This window comes from Tachyglossus aculeatus, chromosome 14 (assembly GCF_015852505.1).
Source record: "Tachyglossus aculeatus isolate mTacAcu1 chromosome 14, mTacAcu1.pri, whole genome shotgun sequence".
NCBI classification, from domain to species: domain Eukaryota; kingdom Metazoa; phylum Chordata; class Mammalia; order Monotremata; family Tachyglossidae; genus Tachyglossus; species Tachyglossus aculeatus.
The window spans coordinates 14,145,348-14,160,900 of NC_052079.1; the positions used below are offsets into that span (position 1 = coordinate 14,145,348).

At 48.0% G+C, this 15,553-nt stretch overlaps 1 protein-coding gene across 1 annotated transcript in view; it reads left to right on the forward strand.

Moving 5' to 3' along the window:
• The window catches only part of LOC119937274 (protein only RNase P catalytic subunit), a 96,122-nt gene extending 94,965 nt beyond the window's left edge, over window positions 1-1,157 (forward strand). The window contains exon 7 of the mRNA XM_038756951.1: window positions 876-1,157. Coding sequence (XP_038612879.1) covers window positions 876-1,007 — 132 coding nt within the window. The 3' untranslated portion in view covers window positions 1,008-1,157. The remainder of the gene's footprint in view (window positions 1-875) is intronic.
• The last annotated feature ends 14,396 nt before the right edge of the window (window positions 1,158-15,553 follow it).

Genomic DNA, 15,553 nt, shown 5'->3' on the forward strand with positions numbered 1-15,553 from the left:
GTCAGAGGACGTGGATTCTAATCCCTGCTCTGCTGCTTTGTGACCGTGGAAAAGCTGCTTAACTTCTCTGGGCCTCAGTTCCCTCATCTGTAAAATGGGGATTAAGAGCGGCCAAGTGCGGGAAGAGCTAGGACGAGGTAGAGACAGCCGGCGCTCTGCTGCGGTCGCTTTGGCCACCGTTGGGTCTTGCATGGAAAATGATTGCATGCATTTCGCAGCGCGCTGCACCCCTGCCTGCCTATTCACTTGCGGCAGGAACGGGACTGGCAGGGGTGAGAGAGCCCAAATAATAATAATAATAATAATGGCATTTATTAAGCGCTTACTATGTGCAAAGCACTGTTCTAAGCCCTGAATAATAATGATGGCATTTGTTAAGCGCTTACTATGTGCCAAGCACTGTTCTAAGCACTGGGGGGGGATACAGTGGGATCAAGTTGTCCCACGCGGAGCTCCCAGTCTTAATCCCCATTTTACAGAGGAGGTCACTGAGGCCCAGAGAAGTGAAGTGACTTGCCCAAGGTCACGCAGCAGACATGTGGTGGAGCCGGGATTCGAACCCATGACCTCTGACTCCAAAGCCCGTGCTCTTTCCACCGAGCCACGCCGCTTCTCTGGAGCTGGGCGGACCGCCGGCACTTTATAATCAATCCCTTTGTGCAGGTTGTTTGTCCCGAAGCCTTGGTGGCTGGGCCGTGGCCCAAGCCGTCATTTCCGACGGGACACTCCCGTCCTCATCCCAGACCGTTCCCTCGGGAGGGAGGCTCACTGAACGGTGGGCGGGCTAAACTGAGGGGTTGCCGGGAAAGAAGGAAAGTGGTCCGGTAATGCGTTCCGCTACTCTAAATCTCACGTCGTCGTTTGTGTTTCAACAGCCCGTTCTTTCCTACGACACTCTGGTGCAAACTACAGGGGACTCGTGGCACATACCGTACGATGAAAACCTAGTTGAAAGATATTCCTACGAAGTGCCAACCAAGTGGCTCTGCCTTTGCCGAGAGCATTAACAGACAGAAGGTGGTAGGGCAACATTATCCTCTTTAATTGCCCCCGTTGTTGGCGGCGATGTCAAGCTGATGTCTCTGTCCTGACGTTGGGTTGGCGGCGTTCTGTGTCAGCGAGTGGATTGAGGAATAAATCAGACCTCCGGATTTTCATTTTTAGTTGATTTTCTTTCTCTCCACCCTCACCCCTCCATCCGGCCCCCTTTGCCCCCCTCCCAACTCCTGCTATATTCATGTTTCATGCTTCAGAAAATTGTTTTCACTGTCTGATATTGAGAACTTGGACCAGAGTGCAGCTTCTCGGTAGTCTGAACCGGCCCTGCTCAGCCATCGTTTGCAAAGAATTGAGTCAACTGTTATTTTGGGGAGGATTTTGGGCATGCTGCCTCGCCTCCCAAGAGTTGGGGCCATCCCAAAGGTGGAAAGTAAGATGGCAACCCAGCCCCCGTACTGCTCTGAGGCCACCCTTCTTCAATTCCTCTGATTTCTGTCCTGACTTCCCATCTCTCCACTCCCCACACCAACCCTGGACCCCCGGAGGATCGATTTAATCTTTTGTTTGGGAGTTGCATTGGGCAGAGAGAAACCAGAAATCCCCCCACTTATGCATACTTGAATTTCTGAATCTCCTTAATCTGCAAGTGCAGAAATCTCAGTTGCAAGAGGTTTGGTTTTCTTACTAAAAGTGTCAGTCAGTCAATCAGTGGTATTTATAAAAAATTATTTCCAGGCTTTGGGATTCTGAAAACTGCCTTGGTATAGTCTATTCCAGTGGTCTAATTACCCCTGCAACAAAGAAGTTCTTTCTTACGTGTAACCAAAATTTTCCTTCAGTAGTGTGGCCTAGTGAAGTGAACACCTGTATATATGTATATATGTTTGTACATATTTATTACTCTGTTTATTTTACTTGTACATATTTATTCCATTTATTTTATTTGGTTTATATGTTTTGTTTTGTTGTCTGTCTCCCCCTTCTAGACTGTGAGCCCGCTGTTGGGTAGGGACTGTCTCTATCTGTTGCAAACTTGTACTTTCCAAGCGCTTAGTAGAATGCTCTGCACACAGTAAGCGCTCAATAAATACGATTGAATGAATGAATGAATTGAGCGCTTACTGTGTGCAGAACACTGAACTAAGTGTTTAGGAGACTACAGTGTATCAGAGTTGGTAGACACGTTCCCTGCCCACAACTTAAGATCCCCTGAGTTTTGCTTGCAGCAGTGAGAACCAAAGACGCAGCTCTTAGCAAGTCAGAGGCACCCATCATCATCATCAATCGTATTTATTGAGCGCTTACTATGTGCAGAGCACTGTACTAAGCGCTTGGGAAGTACAAATTGGCAACATATAGAGACAGTCCCTACCCAACAGTGGGCTCACAGTCTAAAAGGGGGAGACAGAGAACAACACCAAACATACTAACAAAATAAAATAAATAGAATAGATATGTACAAATAAATTAAATAAATAAATAAATAGAGTAAAAAAATATGTACAAACATATATACATATATACAGGTGCTGTGGGGAAGGGAGGGAGGTAAGATGGGGGGATGGAGAGGGGGACGAGGGGGAGAGGAAGGAAGGGGCTCAGTCTGGGAAGGCCTCCTGGAGGAGGTGAGCTCTCAGCAGGGCCTTGAAGGGAGGAAGAGAGCTAGCTTGGCGGATGGGCAGAGGGATTGGGGGCATTCCAGGCCCGGGGGATGACGTGGGCCGGGGGTCGATGGCGGGACAGGCGAGAGCGAGGTACGGTGAGGAGAGCAGCGGTGGAGGGGCGGAGGGTGCGGGCCGGGCTGGAGAAGGAGAGAAGGGAGGTGAGGTAGGAGGGGGTGAGGGGATGGACAGCCTTGAAGCCCAGGGTGAGGAGTTTCTGCCTGATGTTGAAAGGGGGATGACACATCCTCTTCGAAGATCCAGATTGTCAAGTACACCCACTGAGTTAGAGACTTGTCAAAGGCAGAACGGCAGCCTTAGCTAAAAGGCCACTGAAACTCACCCACACATCAGTTCACCCCCGTCAACTCATCGTTTGCACCCAATGCGGGGAGTTCCTTTTCCCCAGTCTGGCAGTGGAGAAAAAACCAATTAGTCAGCAACGGTTTGAAAACCCAGGGGATGGGAAAGGGAGACGTCCCTATCGTGTTCTCATATCTTTTCATTCTCCTATCTCTTGTTAGCTGAACTCCTTTTAGTTATAATAATAATAATGTTGGTATTTGTTAAGCGCTTACTGTGTGCCAAGCACTGTTCTAAGCGCTGGGGTAGATACAAGGTAATCAGGTTGTCCCACGTGGGCCTCGCAGTCTTAATCCCCATTTTACAGGTAAGGGAACTGAGGCCCAGAGAAGTTGTGACTTGCCCGAAGTCACACAGCTGACATGTGAGGGAGCAGGGATTAGAACCCATGACCCCCTGACTCCCAAGGCCGTGCTCTTACCACTAAGCCAAGCCGCTTCTCTTAAAAATGGTATTTGTTAAGTACTTTTAGACTGTGAGCCCACTGTTGGGTAGGGACTGGCTCTATATGTTGCCAACTTGTACTTCCCAAGCGCTTAGTACAGTGTGCACACGGTAAGCACTCAATAAATGCGATTGGTGATGGTTGAGAGAGTACAATATAACAATGAACAGACACATTCCCTGCCCAAAACTAGCTTACAGTCTAGAGGACATTGTACTAAGCACTGGGGAGAATGCAGTACAACGGTTTTGCAGAAGCAGCATGGCTTAATGGACAGAGTGTATGTCTGGGAGTTAGAAAGACGTAGCTTGAATCCCGGCTCTGCCACTTGTCTGCTGTGTGACCTTGGGCAAGTCACCTAAATTGCCTGTGCCTCAGTTCACAATTAAGACTGTGAGCTCCATGCAGGACAGGGACTGCGTCCGACCCGACAACCTTGTATCTCCCCCGGCACTCAGTTCAGTGCCTGACGTAGTAAGCGCTTGACAAATACCATAAAAGAAAGTCAGTAGCATCCTGTCCCTTGTATGCTGCAGTTGAAGGAAAGCCACGGCATTCCCTAGGGAGCCAACACGGGGGTTTCTTCCTGTTCCTCAGGTGGTGAGATTGGGAATGCGGTTGCTGTATGTTCTTTAAACCTGCACTTAAGAGGAGTAGTTGAGAAAATAAGAGCTCTCCAAGCTCTGAGAGAAGGTGAGCGTTTTCTCTTTGGGGCAGTTTCTCCTGTAGCTGAGTAGTGTGTTTGTATTCAATTAGTTTGATTGTGAGGACAACTACAAGAGTGAGCTGGCCAGCGATGACATTTGCCGCTCCTTTGATAGCCCCGGTAGAAGTTGTAATGATATCTGTGCATCCACCAAGGCGATGCACTGTACAGAATACTTGGGGAAGTACACCAGAAGCACGAGACGGATTTCCTGCCCACAAAGGCCGTGCGCACTAAAGGGAGAGACAGACAGGAAAATGTTTATAATCAGAATGAATAATCGTATGTGTAATTAAGGAGTTAATCAGGAAGGGCTTGTTGGAGGAGGTGGTTTTAGGAGGGCTTTGAAGGTGGGGAGAACTGGGGGTCTGGCAGATTTGTAGGGGAAAGCGGTTCCATGCCTGGGAAACAGCCTGAGCAAAAAGATGGAGGTGGAGGAGTTTTGAGTGAGATCTCCATAGAAAGTGAGCTTGGAAGGAATAAAATGTGAGCCTGGGTGTAGCAGGAGAAGAGAGCAAATACGTAAAATGGGGAGAGTTGGTGCAGTGGCCTAAATTAAGCATTTGAGAATTGGTATGTTCCTTGATCGCAAGAAATTTATCCTCTGGGGGCCGGGGGGGACCACATAAAAATATTTACTAATAGAGTAACCAAAGTATTTGACTGTTCAGTTGGTAAACCTATTTAGAAAAGGTTGGAGAATGAGTATATATAATGGAGATGGGTTGTGGGTTTGTACCACTTGTGGCGGGGGAGATTTAATCCAGTTGAAAGAGGTGGGACTTTCTGGGGGCCTCGAATGCGGGTAGAGCTGTGCTCCATTGAATCTGGGGAGGAAAAGAGTTCCGGGTCGGGCGAACAACGTGAGCAAGGGGACGGTGGCACAGAGAAATGAGTGAGGAAAAATAAACAATGAGTTTGGGAGGAATGAAGAGAGTGAGGCAGGGAGGAGCTGGTGAGGAGAGTAAATATGTCAGGTGGGGCAAGTTGGTGGGAAGTCTAAAGGCCAATGTGAGGAGTTTTTATTTGAAGCGGAGGGAAATGGGGAGCCATTGGAAGTTTTAGAGGCACTTTATGCGAATGGGGGTAATGGTGTCTGTCTTCACCTAGCACAGAGGTTGCAAATCCAGTCCAAGTAATGCGGACATCAAGTATCAGAGCTTTGGTTGGGACTGTGAATTCTAGTGAAGTAGGACCACCAATTAACTTCAGGAGCAGAAGAGGGGGGAATACTGGTCCCTGCTTAGGGACATTTTTACCACTGTCACTAACTGAAAGCATACTGTAAAATCTATTAAAACTGCAATGATGACCAGCCCCATGTGGCTTATTGTGCTTTTCCCAGCCCTTAACTGTAGCAACTGTTCTCTGGGGAAGGAATAATGATAATAATAACAATAATGGTGGTATTTGTTAAGCGCTTACGATGTGCCAAGCACTATTCTAAGCGCTCGGGGAGAGAAAAGGGGATCAGGTTGTCCCACGTGGGGCTCACAGTCTTAATCCCCATTTTACAGATGAGGGAACTGAGGCCCAGAGAAGTGAAGTGGCTTGCCCAAGGTCACACAGCAGTCAAGTGGCAGGGCCGGGATTAGAACCCATGTCCTCTGACTCCCAAGCCTGGGCTCTCTCCACTAAGCCATGTACGTCAACTGACAAACGTTATTATTTAAACCCTGACATCCAATTTTTCCGTTCTCCCCTTCTGTTTGCCAGTTATCTGGTGAATGTCTCCCCTGCAAGACTGTAAGTGCTTTGAGAATAGTCACTGTGTCTTCTGCCTCTATTGTACTCTCCCAAGAGCTTAGTAAAATGTTCTGCAAACAGTAGGTGCCCATGAAATACTATGGATTGATTGAATAATGAATGAGGAACATCAGAAGGATATTAAACAGCAGGGAAATCATCTTATTGGTGTGGAGACTCAGGGAATCACCTTGGTTGTTCAGTTTTGTTGAAAGAGAGCTCTTTTAGGGCAGGAGAAAAATGGAAACGTGACTGGGGAACATCCATTAACAGAGTAGCTGCATGGTCTAGTGGAAAGAGCATGGACTGGGAGAAAGAAGGACCTGGGTTTTAAATAAACCCAGCTCTGCCACTCACCTGCTTTGTTACCTTGGGCAAGACACTTAACTTCTCTGTGCCTCAGTTCCCTCATCTGTAAAACGTGGATTCACTACCTATACTGTTTCCTACTTAGACAGTGAGCGCCATGTGGATCAGGGATTGTGTCCAATCGGATTAATTTGTATCTACCCCTGCGCTTAGTACCGTGCTTGGAACATAATAAGCATTTACAGAGATTTTTATTGTTTTATTGTTGTTGTTATTATTTAGCTACTCTTCAAACATCAAAACTGATCATTCTTGAAGGTGAGCGTCCGGGTCCCAGAGGTTGGGATTCAATCGGAACATTAATCACTGAGCAGTTTGTTCCCTTACCTTGCCTTCCTCTTTTCAGCACAAAAGTCCAGAATCTTCCACTCTGGGACGGAAGCGATCTATGCTTGGCCGCCGGGTTGCACAACCCTCCTGTGACCCCTCAGCTGACTTTTTCATTTCCCATGTCCGGTCAGTGAATAAATGAATCCTGTGGGATTCATTAATCCCTTGGTCCCGTTCTCCTGGTTTCCCATCCTTCAGGACTGGCAAGGGGCCGGATCATGGGCACAATTGCCCCATTGGCAGCGCCATCTTCATATCCAAGGGCATCGCCACTACTAGAGTCAACCCGAAAAAGAAACAAGAGAAGTAACCAAGATAATCCAGGGGCACAGATTCCCGAACACACGGATCTTCACGGATATGACCGTACTTGAATTTGGGAGCGGTATGTCTTTGGTTTCGAGCCTCGGTGTTCTTTAACTCACAAAACCTGAAGTTTGGTGTTCGGAAACTCCCAGACTAATGAGAGGTCAGTGGTCGTTTGAGAGCCGAGTTAACTCTCTGTGTGGGCCTTCAAAGAGAAATGTAGGTTCCGAGGAGCTAATGGCACCCAGTTAAGTGCAGTACACTCGTTCAAGGCGCTTTATTCTACCTGGCCAGAGGGCTGGAGTTCCTGCTAAATTGGGACTTCAGTAAGAGAGATGGCTTTTAAAGCCATCAAGGAGAAGTATGGCCTAGTGAAAAGAGCCGGTGCCCGGGAGTCTGACAACCTGGGTGCTAATCCTGGCTCTACCAGTTGCCTGCTGTGCAATCTTGGACAAGTCACTTCATTTCTCTGCGCTTCAGTTCCCTCATCTGTAAAATGGGAATTCAATATCGGGTCTCCCTCTAACTTAGACTGTGAGCCCCATGGGGGACAAGGACGGTATCTAACTTGATGATCTTGTATCTCCTTCAGATCTTAGAACGGTACATGGTCCATAATAAGTGCTTAACAAATATAATAATAGTTCCTAAAGAAATGGGTTCTGGCCAAGTTGGGGGTTTTAGGTGGAATGTCCCTTTCACAGCTAAAGAGATCCTTTTCAAACCAGATCACATGGTCCCTTTATTTTCCTATTTGGTATTTGTTAAGCACTTACTATGTGCTGGGCACTGAGTGCTGAAAAACGATACAAGCTAATCAAGTTGGACCCCGTCCATGTCTCCCAAGGAGCTCACAGTCTTAATCCCCATTTTACAGTTGCGAGAACTAAGGCACAGAGAAGTGAAGTGATTTGCCCAGGGTCACCCAGCAGACAAATTTCAGAGCCGGGATTAGAACCCAGGTCCTTCCTACTCTCAGGCCTGTGCTGTACCCACTAGACCACACTGCTTCTCGCCCATTCTACTGTTCGATTCATAAAAAAGTTTGAATGAGGAAACAGATACTGTAGAGGGACTTGTTTGGCCCCTGTCCCTGCCTAACTCAGGGGTGTTGTATTTCTAAGGAGAACATGTCATAAAGGGTATGTACAGTCCCTCTAAAGCCCCTGGTAGGCTGTTAACAATGAAAGCTAAACGATTCAACGTACAATCTGCTGTCCTCTCGCTGGACAGAAGTTATCAAAGGCAACTTGTCATTCTGAAAACCCTTTAGAGAGTCCCAGAAGTCATAAATGGAAAATACTATTAAGGCTGTTCTCCACCCACAAGGGCAAGACTCGGGACTTCCTGTAGTTGGACTTTCCAGCCCGGGCTGAAGTCCCGCCAGGGCTGCTCCTACAGGCCCAACTGTATCCACCCCAACCGTAACCCAGCTTGGTGCTGGCGAGAATGGAGTCCCCACCTCCTCTTGCTATTCTCACTAGCCCATTCCTGCCTCCTCTTGACGTCGTTCCATGCATGCCATGTGGCACCCCAAAGCAGAAGCCATGAGAGTTTGAACCTAGAAATTGCAGCATCGTGACCTCTGCACCCAACCCACAATCCCCCTTGCTGAAAAATTGCAGTATTCCCCTGCCCGTGTCCTAGGGTCGTCTTAAATCAATGATATTTTTTGGTTTGTTTTCACTTTTTATGATATTTGTTAAGTACTGACTATACGCCAAGCATTGCACTAAGCGCTGGGGAAGATACAAGCTAATCTGGCCGGACCCAGCCCCTGTCGCACATGGGGCTCACATTTTACAGATGAGGGAACTGAGGCACAGAGAAGGTCTCACAGCAGGTATGTGGCAAGGCCAGGATTAGAACCCAGGTCCTCTGGCCCCAGACCCGTGCTCCTTCCTCTAGACCATGCTGCTTCCTGTGTCAGAAGCTAAAGAGCTCAGCAATCACGCCAGTATTCTGGTGTAGAATAAAATAGGTGGGGTTTCTGTCAAGCACTTAGTACAGTGTTCTGCACACAATAAGCGCTCAATAAATACGATTGATTGATTGATTCTGTTTAAAATGGGGACCTTAACCTTCCAATGTGGACCAACTGTCTTTTCCTGTAGCCAGGCCTAGAACAGTCGGGAACTCCAGCAGGATGGGATGGAAGCCAAGCAGATAAGCACGCTGCTCCCGGACCTCACCGGGTTTTTCCGCTCTTCGAAGCCTGGAGCTGTGCTGAAATATCTGGAAACGCTTAGCGGGAGTCTCCTGGACTCCCAAGGTTCCTGCTTCTTGGAGCTCTGATGAACAGGATCAATGCCTCCCTCACTGCAAAAATTTACACTGCACACAGTAAAGGTTGGATTAGAGATTTAGTACCATAGCAGTTAAGAACAGGGACCCAGAAGTTGTGAATGGGATTTTTCCGCTCTTCGAAGCCTGGAGCTGTGCTGAAATATCTGGAAACGCTTAGCGGGAGTTTCCTGGAGTACAAGGTTCCTGCTTCTTGGAGCTCTGATGAACAGGATCATATGCCTCCCTCATTGCAAAAATTTACACTGCACACGGTAAAGGTTGGATTAGAGACTTAGTACCGTAGCGGTTAAGAACTGGGACCCAGAAGTTGTGAATGGGATTTGTGGGGGAAGTTGTCAGCCCAGGAGCAGTTCTCTGGCTTCTCCCTATCATCCTACTTCTCCTTTGAGTGAATTCCCCTCCTTTCTCTTAGCTGTATTTTGTCTGGGTCTGTGGAGCTGGTAAGTCCCCAAGACGGGCGTATGTACCTCCTCAGACATCACTGATGCTCTCAGGGCTTCACTTCACCCTCTTCAGCTCCTTGAGGTTCTTCACCCTCCTGAACTCTTTGAGGTTCTTCGCTCTCTTGAACTCTTTGAGGGTCTTCACCCTCTCGAGCCCCTTGAGGTTCTTCGCTGTCTTGAGCTCCTTAAAGTTATTGGGGAAACTGTGCTTCTGGGAAGGAAAATAAGCCAGCTGTCTCCAGTTTTTTTTCTATGTGGGCTTCCCCTTGGGCCTTCACCCAAGAGGAACTCAATGAACAAACAGAGGTGCTGGAAGTGACAAGACACTGGGATGGGCTACTAAGAGGGGCTGTGGAGAAGCCTCAATCCTTTTGCAGCACCTCAGGGCAAGAGCGGCTAATTGCCCCCCGGGGCGGCTTAATCGGTTACCTGCTTGGAGGCAGGGGGCTGGACCGGGTGATCTTATGACTTCCCTTCCACCCTGCAGGATATATAATTTCAATCAAGTAAGCCATCAATCAGTGGTATTCACCGAGTGCTTATGGGGTGCAGAGCACCATACTAAGCACTTGGGAGAGTGCAGCACAATCGAATTGGTAGACCTGCCCCCTGCCCACAAGGAGCTTACCATCTAGAGGGGGCGGACAGACCGTAAAATGAATTACATAGGAGAAGCAACAGAATATAAGCGTATATGCATAAGTGACCTGGAGATGGGAGAGGGTGAATATCACTCTCCCCTGTGGGACAACCTCATCATCTTGTAACCTCCCGGGCGTTTAGAACAGTGCTTTGCACATAGTAAGCGCTTAATAAATGTCATCATTATTCATTCATTCAATCGTATTTATTGAGCACTTACTGTGTGCAGAGCACTGTACTAAGCACTTGGGAAGTCCAAGTTGGCAACATATAGAGATGGTCCCTACCCAACAGTGGGCTCACAGTCTAGAAGGAGGAGACAGACAACAAAACGTATTAACAAAATCAAATAAATAGAATAAATATGTACAAATAAAATAGAGTAATAATTTGATATTATTATTGTAATATTAAAGTGCTTAGGGGATGTGATGATAACGCATAAGCCACACAGCAGGGAGGCCGAATAGGGTGGGGAGATGAAAGGTATTCAGGAGCCAGGCAATTTCCACCATGTTTGGAAGTCACCTGGTGATTTGCCTCTAAATTACCACTTCTGTGGGTTCATGGGGAGTGGGGGGAAGCAAGGATTAGTTCCTGTTTGTGCTTGGGTTGGTGTGTGACAAAGCAGAAACCAGTGTCATCTGGTTAAAACATAATTAGGGACCAGATTCGCCTTCCTCTCTCTCTGCCACTGAATTATTCTGGAGAAGAATCTGGCTCTGGGTAAAACCCGACGATGATTTTATTTTGTGGTGGGAAACCAATCAGGGAACCGCAAGGAAGGGGAAGTATGGAGGGATGAGGATGCCCAGGCAAGAGGGAAAGGAGCCTGGGATCCATCTCCTGCCCTGCTGGAATGGGGTGGGGGGAACATGTCCTCCAGGGAGAACTTTGCATTACAAAAATCTGTTTTCAGCCCATAATCAATCAATCAGTGGTGTTTATTGAGCGTGTATTATGTGCAGAACACTCTACTGAGAGCTTGGGAGTGGGCAAAACAACAGAATTAGTGGCCACATTTCCCTCCCATAACCAGCTTACATAATAATGGTGGCATTTGTTAAGCGCTTACTATGTGCAAAGCCCTGGAGTGTGTACACTATAAGCAGATCAGACACAGTCCCTGTCCCATGGTCTAAGAAGGAGGGAGAACAGGGGGAAACTGAGGAACCTAGAAGTTAAATAACTTGCCTAAAGCCACCCAGCAGGCACAGGGTGGAGTGGGAATTAGAAGCCAATTCTAAGCGAGATCCCCAGGCCTGTGCTCTTCCAACTAGGCCACACTGCTTCTCCATGTCTGCATGGAGCAAACCTGGTGTCAATTCGGAGCTCATGTCGGCAGAGCGCTTTCCTGACAGCAAGTCCTCAATAAATCCTTTTGATCCCGAGGACGCTGCGGACGAGAGCAACAATTTGAAGGTGGGAAGTGTACGGCTGACCCGGTGCAGAGCCAGAGAAATGTGATATTTGATGTGTGAACTGTGATAGAAACCTGTCTATCTGAGCATTTTTATGGATTTCTTCGACTCGAGTGGCCACTGGATGCAGGGCACTGTACCAGCCTGTTTACTGGGAGTAAATAATAATGATGGTAATGATGATAGTGTTTGTTAAGCACTTACTATGTGCCAGGCACTGTACTGAGCACTGGGGTGGACCCAAGCCAATCAAGTTGGGCATAGTCCCTGTCCCATGTAGGGCTCACCCTCTCAATCCCCGTTTTACAGGTGAGGCAACTGAGGCACAGAGAAGTGAAGTGACTTGTCCAAGGTCACACACCAGACAAGTGGTGGAGCCAGGATTAGAAAGACACGGTCCCTGCCCTCAAGGAGCTTATGCGCTAAGGACAGAGACTGGCAATCAATTTACCAACAAATAGTGGGAGCGGGAAGAAAATAGGATGAGTGGTTAGTAGCAGGCTACTATGTAAGGAATAATGTGCTAAAGCTTGGGAGACTCCAATAGAATTAAGACATGATCCCAGCCCTGGGGGAGTGGGAAAGACAGACACTAAAATAAATTAACATCAATCGTATTTATTGTCATCAATCGTATTTATTGAGCGCTTACTATGTACAGAGCACTGTACTAAGCGCTTGGAACAGATAGGCATATAGCAGATAGGCATAGAGGCATAGAGAATAAGGCTTTGTATATTAGTGCTTTAGGATGAGGGGGAAGGGCCATGATTGCAGTAAGGAGGATGTGAGATGAAGAGCTTAGAAATGAATCGGGGAAAACCTCCTGGAGGAGAAGGACTTTGAAGTGAGGACAGCTTAGGTCTGCCATTTAAGCAGGGAGGGAGTTCCAGGTTGGATGAGCAGGAGGTCGGAGGTGGGAGAGGTGAGAGCAGGGGACACGGGAACAGAGCACAGTGAGTAGGTCGTTGTTCTAGGTGTTTGATATGGCCTAATGGGAAGAGCCCAAGCCTTGGAGTCAGAGGATCTGGGTTTTAATTCCGCTGTGCCTCTTGCCTGCTGTATGGCCTTGGACAAGTCACTTCCCCCCAGTCTTACCTCCTTCCCTTCCCCACAGCACCTGTATATATGTATAATAATAATAAGAAGAAGAAGAATGGCATTTATTAAGCGCTTAACTATGTGCAAAGCACTGTTCTAAGCGCTGGGGAGGTTACAAGGTGATCAGGTTGTCCCACCGGGGGCTCACAGTCTTAATCCCCATTTTGCAGATGAGGGAACTGAGGCCCAGAGAAGTGACGTGACTTGCCCAAAATCACACAGCTGACAAGTGGTGGAGCCAAGACTTGAACCCATGACCTCTGACTCCAAAGCCCGGGCTCTTTCCACCGAGCCACGCTACTTCTATATGTTTGTACATATTTATTACTCCATTTATTTTACTTGTACATATCTATTCTATTTATTTTATTTTGTTAATATGTTTGGTTTGGTTCTCCGTCTCCCCCTTCTAGACTGTGAGCCCACTGTTGGGTAGGGACCGTCTCTTTATGTTGCCAACTTGTACTTCCCAAGCGCTTAGTCCAGTGCTCTGCACACAGTAAGCGCTCAATAAATACGATTGATGGATTGATTGATTGATTCCCTTCCTTGTATCTCAGATGCCTCGACTGTAAGATAAAGATTCAATACCTGGTCTCCCTCCTCCCTAGACAGTGAGCCCCATGTGGGACAGAGACTGTATCTGATTATCTTGGGGCAGACAATAAGTGCTCAGTAAATATGATTGACTGACTGTTTAAATGCTCACTGATTTATCCTAATTATTCAGCGCTTAGAACAGTGCTGTGCACATAGTAAGCACTTTACAAATGTCATTATTATTATTATTATTACTCCAGCATTTAGCACAGTGCTTGACTAAATTAAGTGCCTAACAAATACCTCCGTTCTTCTTCTTCCACCATTATTATTATTCTTATTATTATCATTATTATTGCGTGTGGCTGTTTCTCCTGCCGGAGTGAGGCAGGGCTTGGCTCTGGGCTGGGCAGAGGAAGGGTGGCTTCTGTCGGGCTCGGAGGGAGGAGGAGCTCCTGGGGCCACGGGGCTGCAACAGAGAAGCGGTGAGAAGTGGCCAAGGCCGGAGCTCCCATTTGGGGAGCAGAGTGGGATCAGAGCCCGGAATTTCTGGCTCCCTGGCCCGAGGTTAGCTGCCGAAAGAGAAAGTCTGCCCACGCTTGGAGGCTCCGTACCCTCTTTCGGTTATCGTCCCACCTGCGTTACTACCCTCTGCTCAGATGCGAAGGGCTTCCTGTGTCTGCAGTGCCCAGGGGAAACTGTGAGTTGAAACCACTAACGGTTCAGACCGGGCCGGCTGGGTGCATCTCAGGGCTTGCTCTGCTGCCTCCTCTCAGGGACCCCACCACCCATGCTGCTGCCCGGATTATCTTTGTCCAGAAACGCTCTGGGCATATCACTCCCCTCCTCAAAAATCTCCAGTGGCTACCAATCAATCTGCGCATCAGGCAGAAACCCCTCACCCTGGGCTTCAAGGCTGTCCATCCATCCCCTCGCCCCCTCCTACCTCACCTCCCTTCTCTCCTTCTCCAGCCCAGCCCGCAACCTCCGCTCCTCCGCCGCTAATCTCCTCACCGTACCTCGTTCTCGCCTGTCCCGCCATCGACCCCCGGCCCACGTCATCCCCCGGGCCTGGAATGCCCTCCCTCTGCCCATCCTCCAAGCTAGCTCTCTTCCTCCCTCCAAGGCCCTACTGAGAGCTCACCTCCTCCCGGAGGCCTTCCCAGACTGAGCCCCTTCCTTCCTCTCCCCCTCGTCCCTCTCTCCATCCCCCCATCTTACCTCCTTCCCTTCCCCACAGCACCTGTATATATGTTCGTACATATTTATTACTCTATTTATTTATTTTACTTGTACATATCTATTCTATTTTATTTTGTTAGTATGTTTGGTTTTGTTCTCTGTCTCCCCCTTTTAGACTGTGAGCCCACTGTTGGGTAGGGACTGTCTCTATATGTTGCCAGTTTGTTCCCAAGCGCTTAGTACAGTGCTCTGCACATAGTAAGCGCTCAATAAATACGATTGATGATGATGATGACCCCCACCACCCTCAGCCATGAAGGCGCACAGGAGCCCCAGGGATTCCTATAATATTCAGGGGGAGATTGGGAAGCCTGGCCAATGGGAATGGACTGATCCCAGAAGGCAGAGTCCAAAAGCGGTATGGTAAGATGACAGACAGTGCTGCCCCGGTCAGTTTAATTTCTGCGTTGGGGTTTAATTTAGTTCTCAAGTCTTTGGGCTGACCCGGGACGAATAGACCATTAATAAAAGATGCTCAGTCTCAAGTCTCACCGGTGATTCCAACAACCGCCACAGAATCTCACCAGGGATCAAGAATTGGCTCTTTAGACTCGGGAGGAAGCAGGGCTACAAAGGTTTGGGTGGGTGTTAATAGTATTTATTGAACACCTTAGGGGTGCTGACCCCCGTACCAGGTACTTCGGCCAAGCAACAGAAATTAAAAAATGGTCCCTTCCCTCAAAGAGCTTACAGTGGAGTGGAAGTGGCAGGCAGGCAGTAATTATTTACACAGTGCAAGCAGGAGGGAAAATGTAGATACCCCAGACTAAACACAGTGCGGGTGGGGAACGTTTCTATAAACTCGGTTGAATTGCTCCCTCCCGATTGCTAAGTACAGTGCTCTGCACGCAGTAATAATAATAATAATAATAATAATAATAATAACAGCATTTATTAAGCGCTTACTATGTGCAAAGCACTGTTCTAAGCGC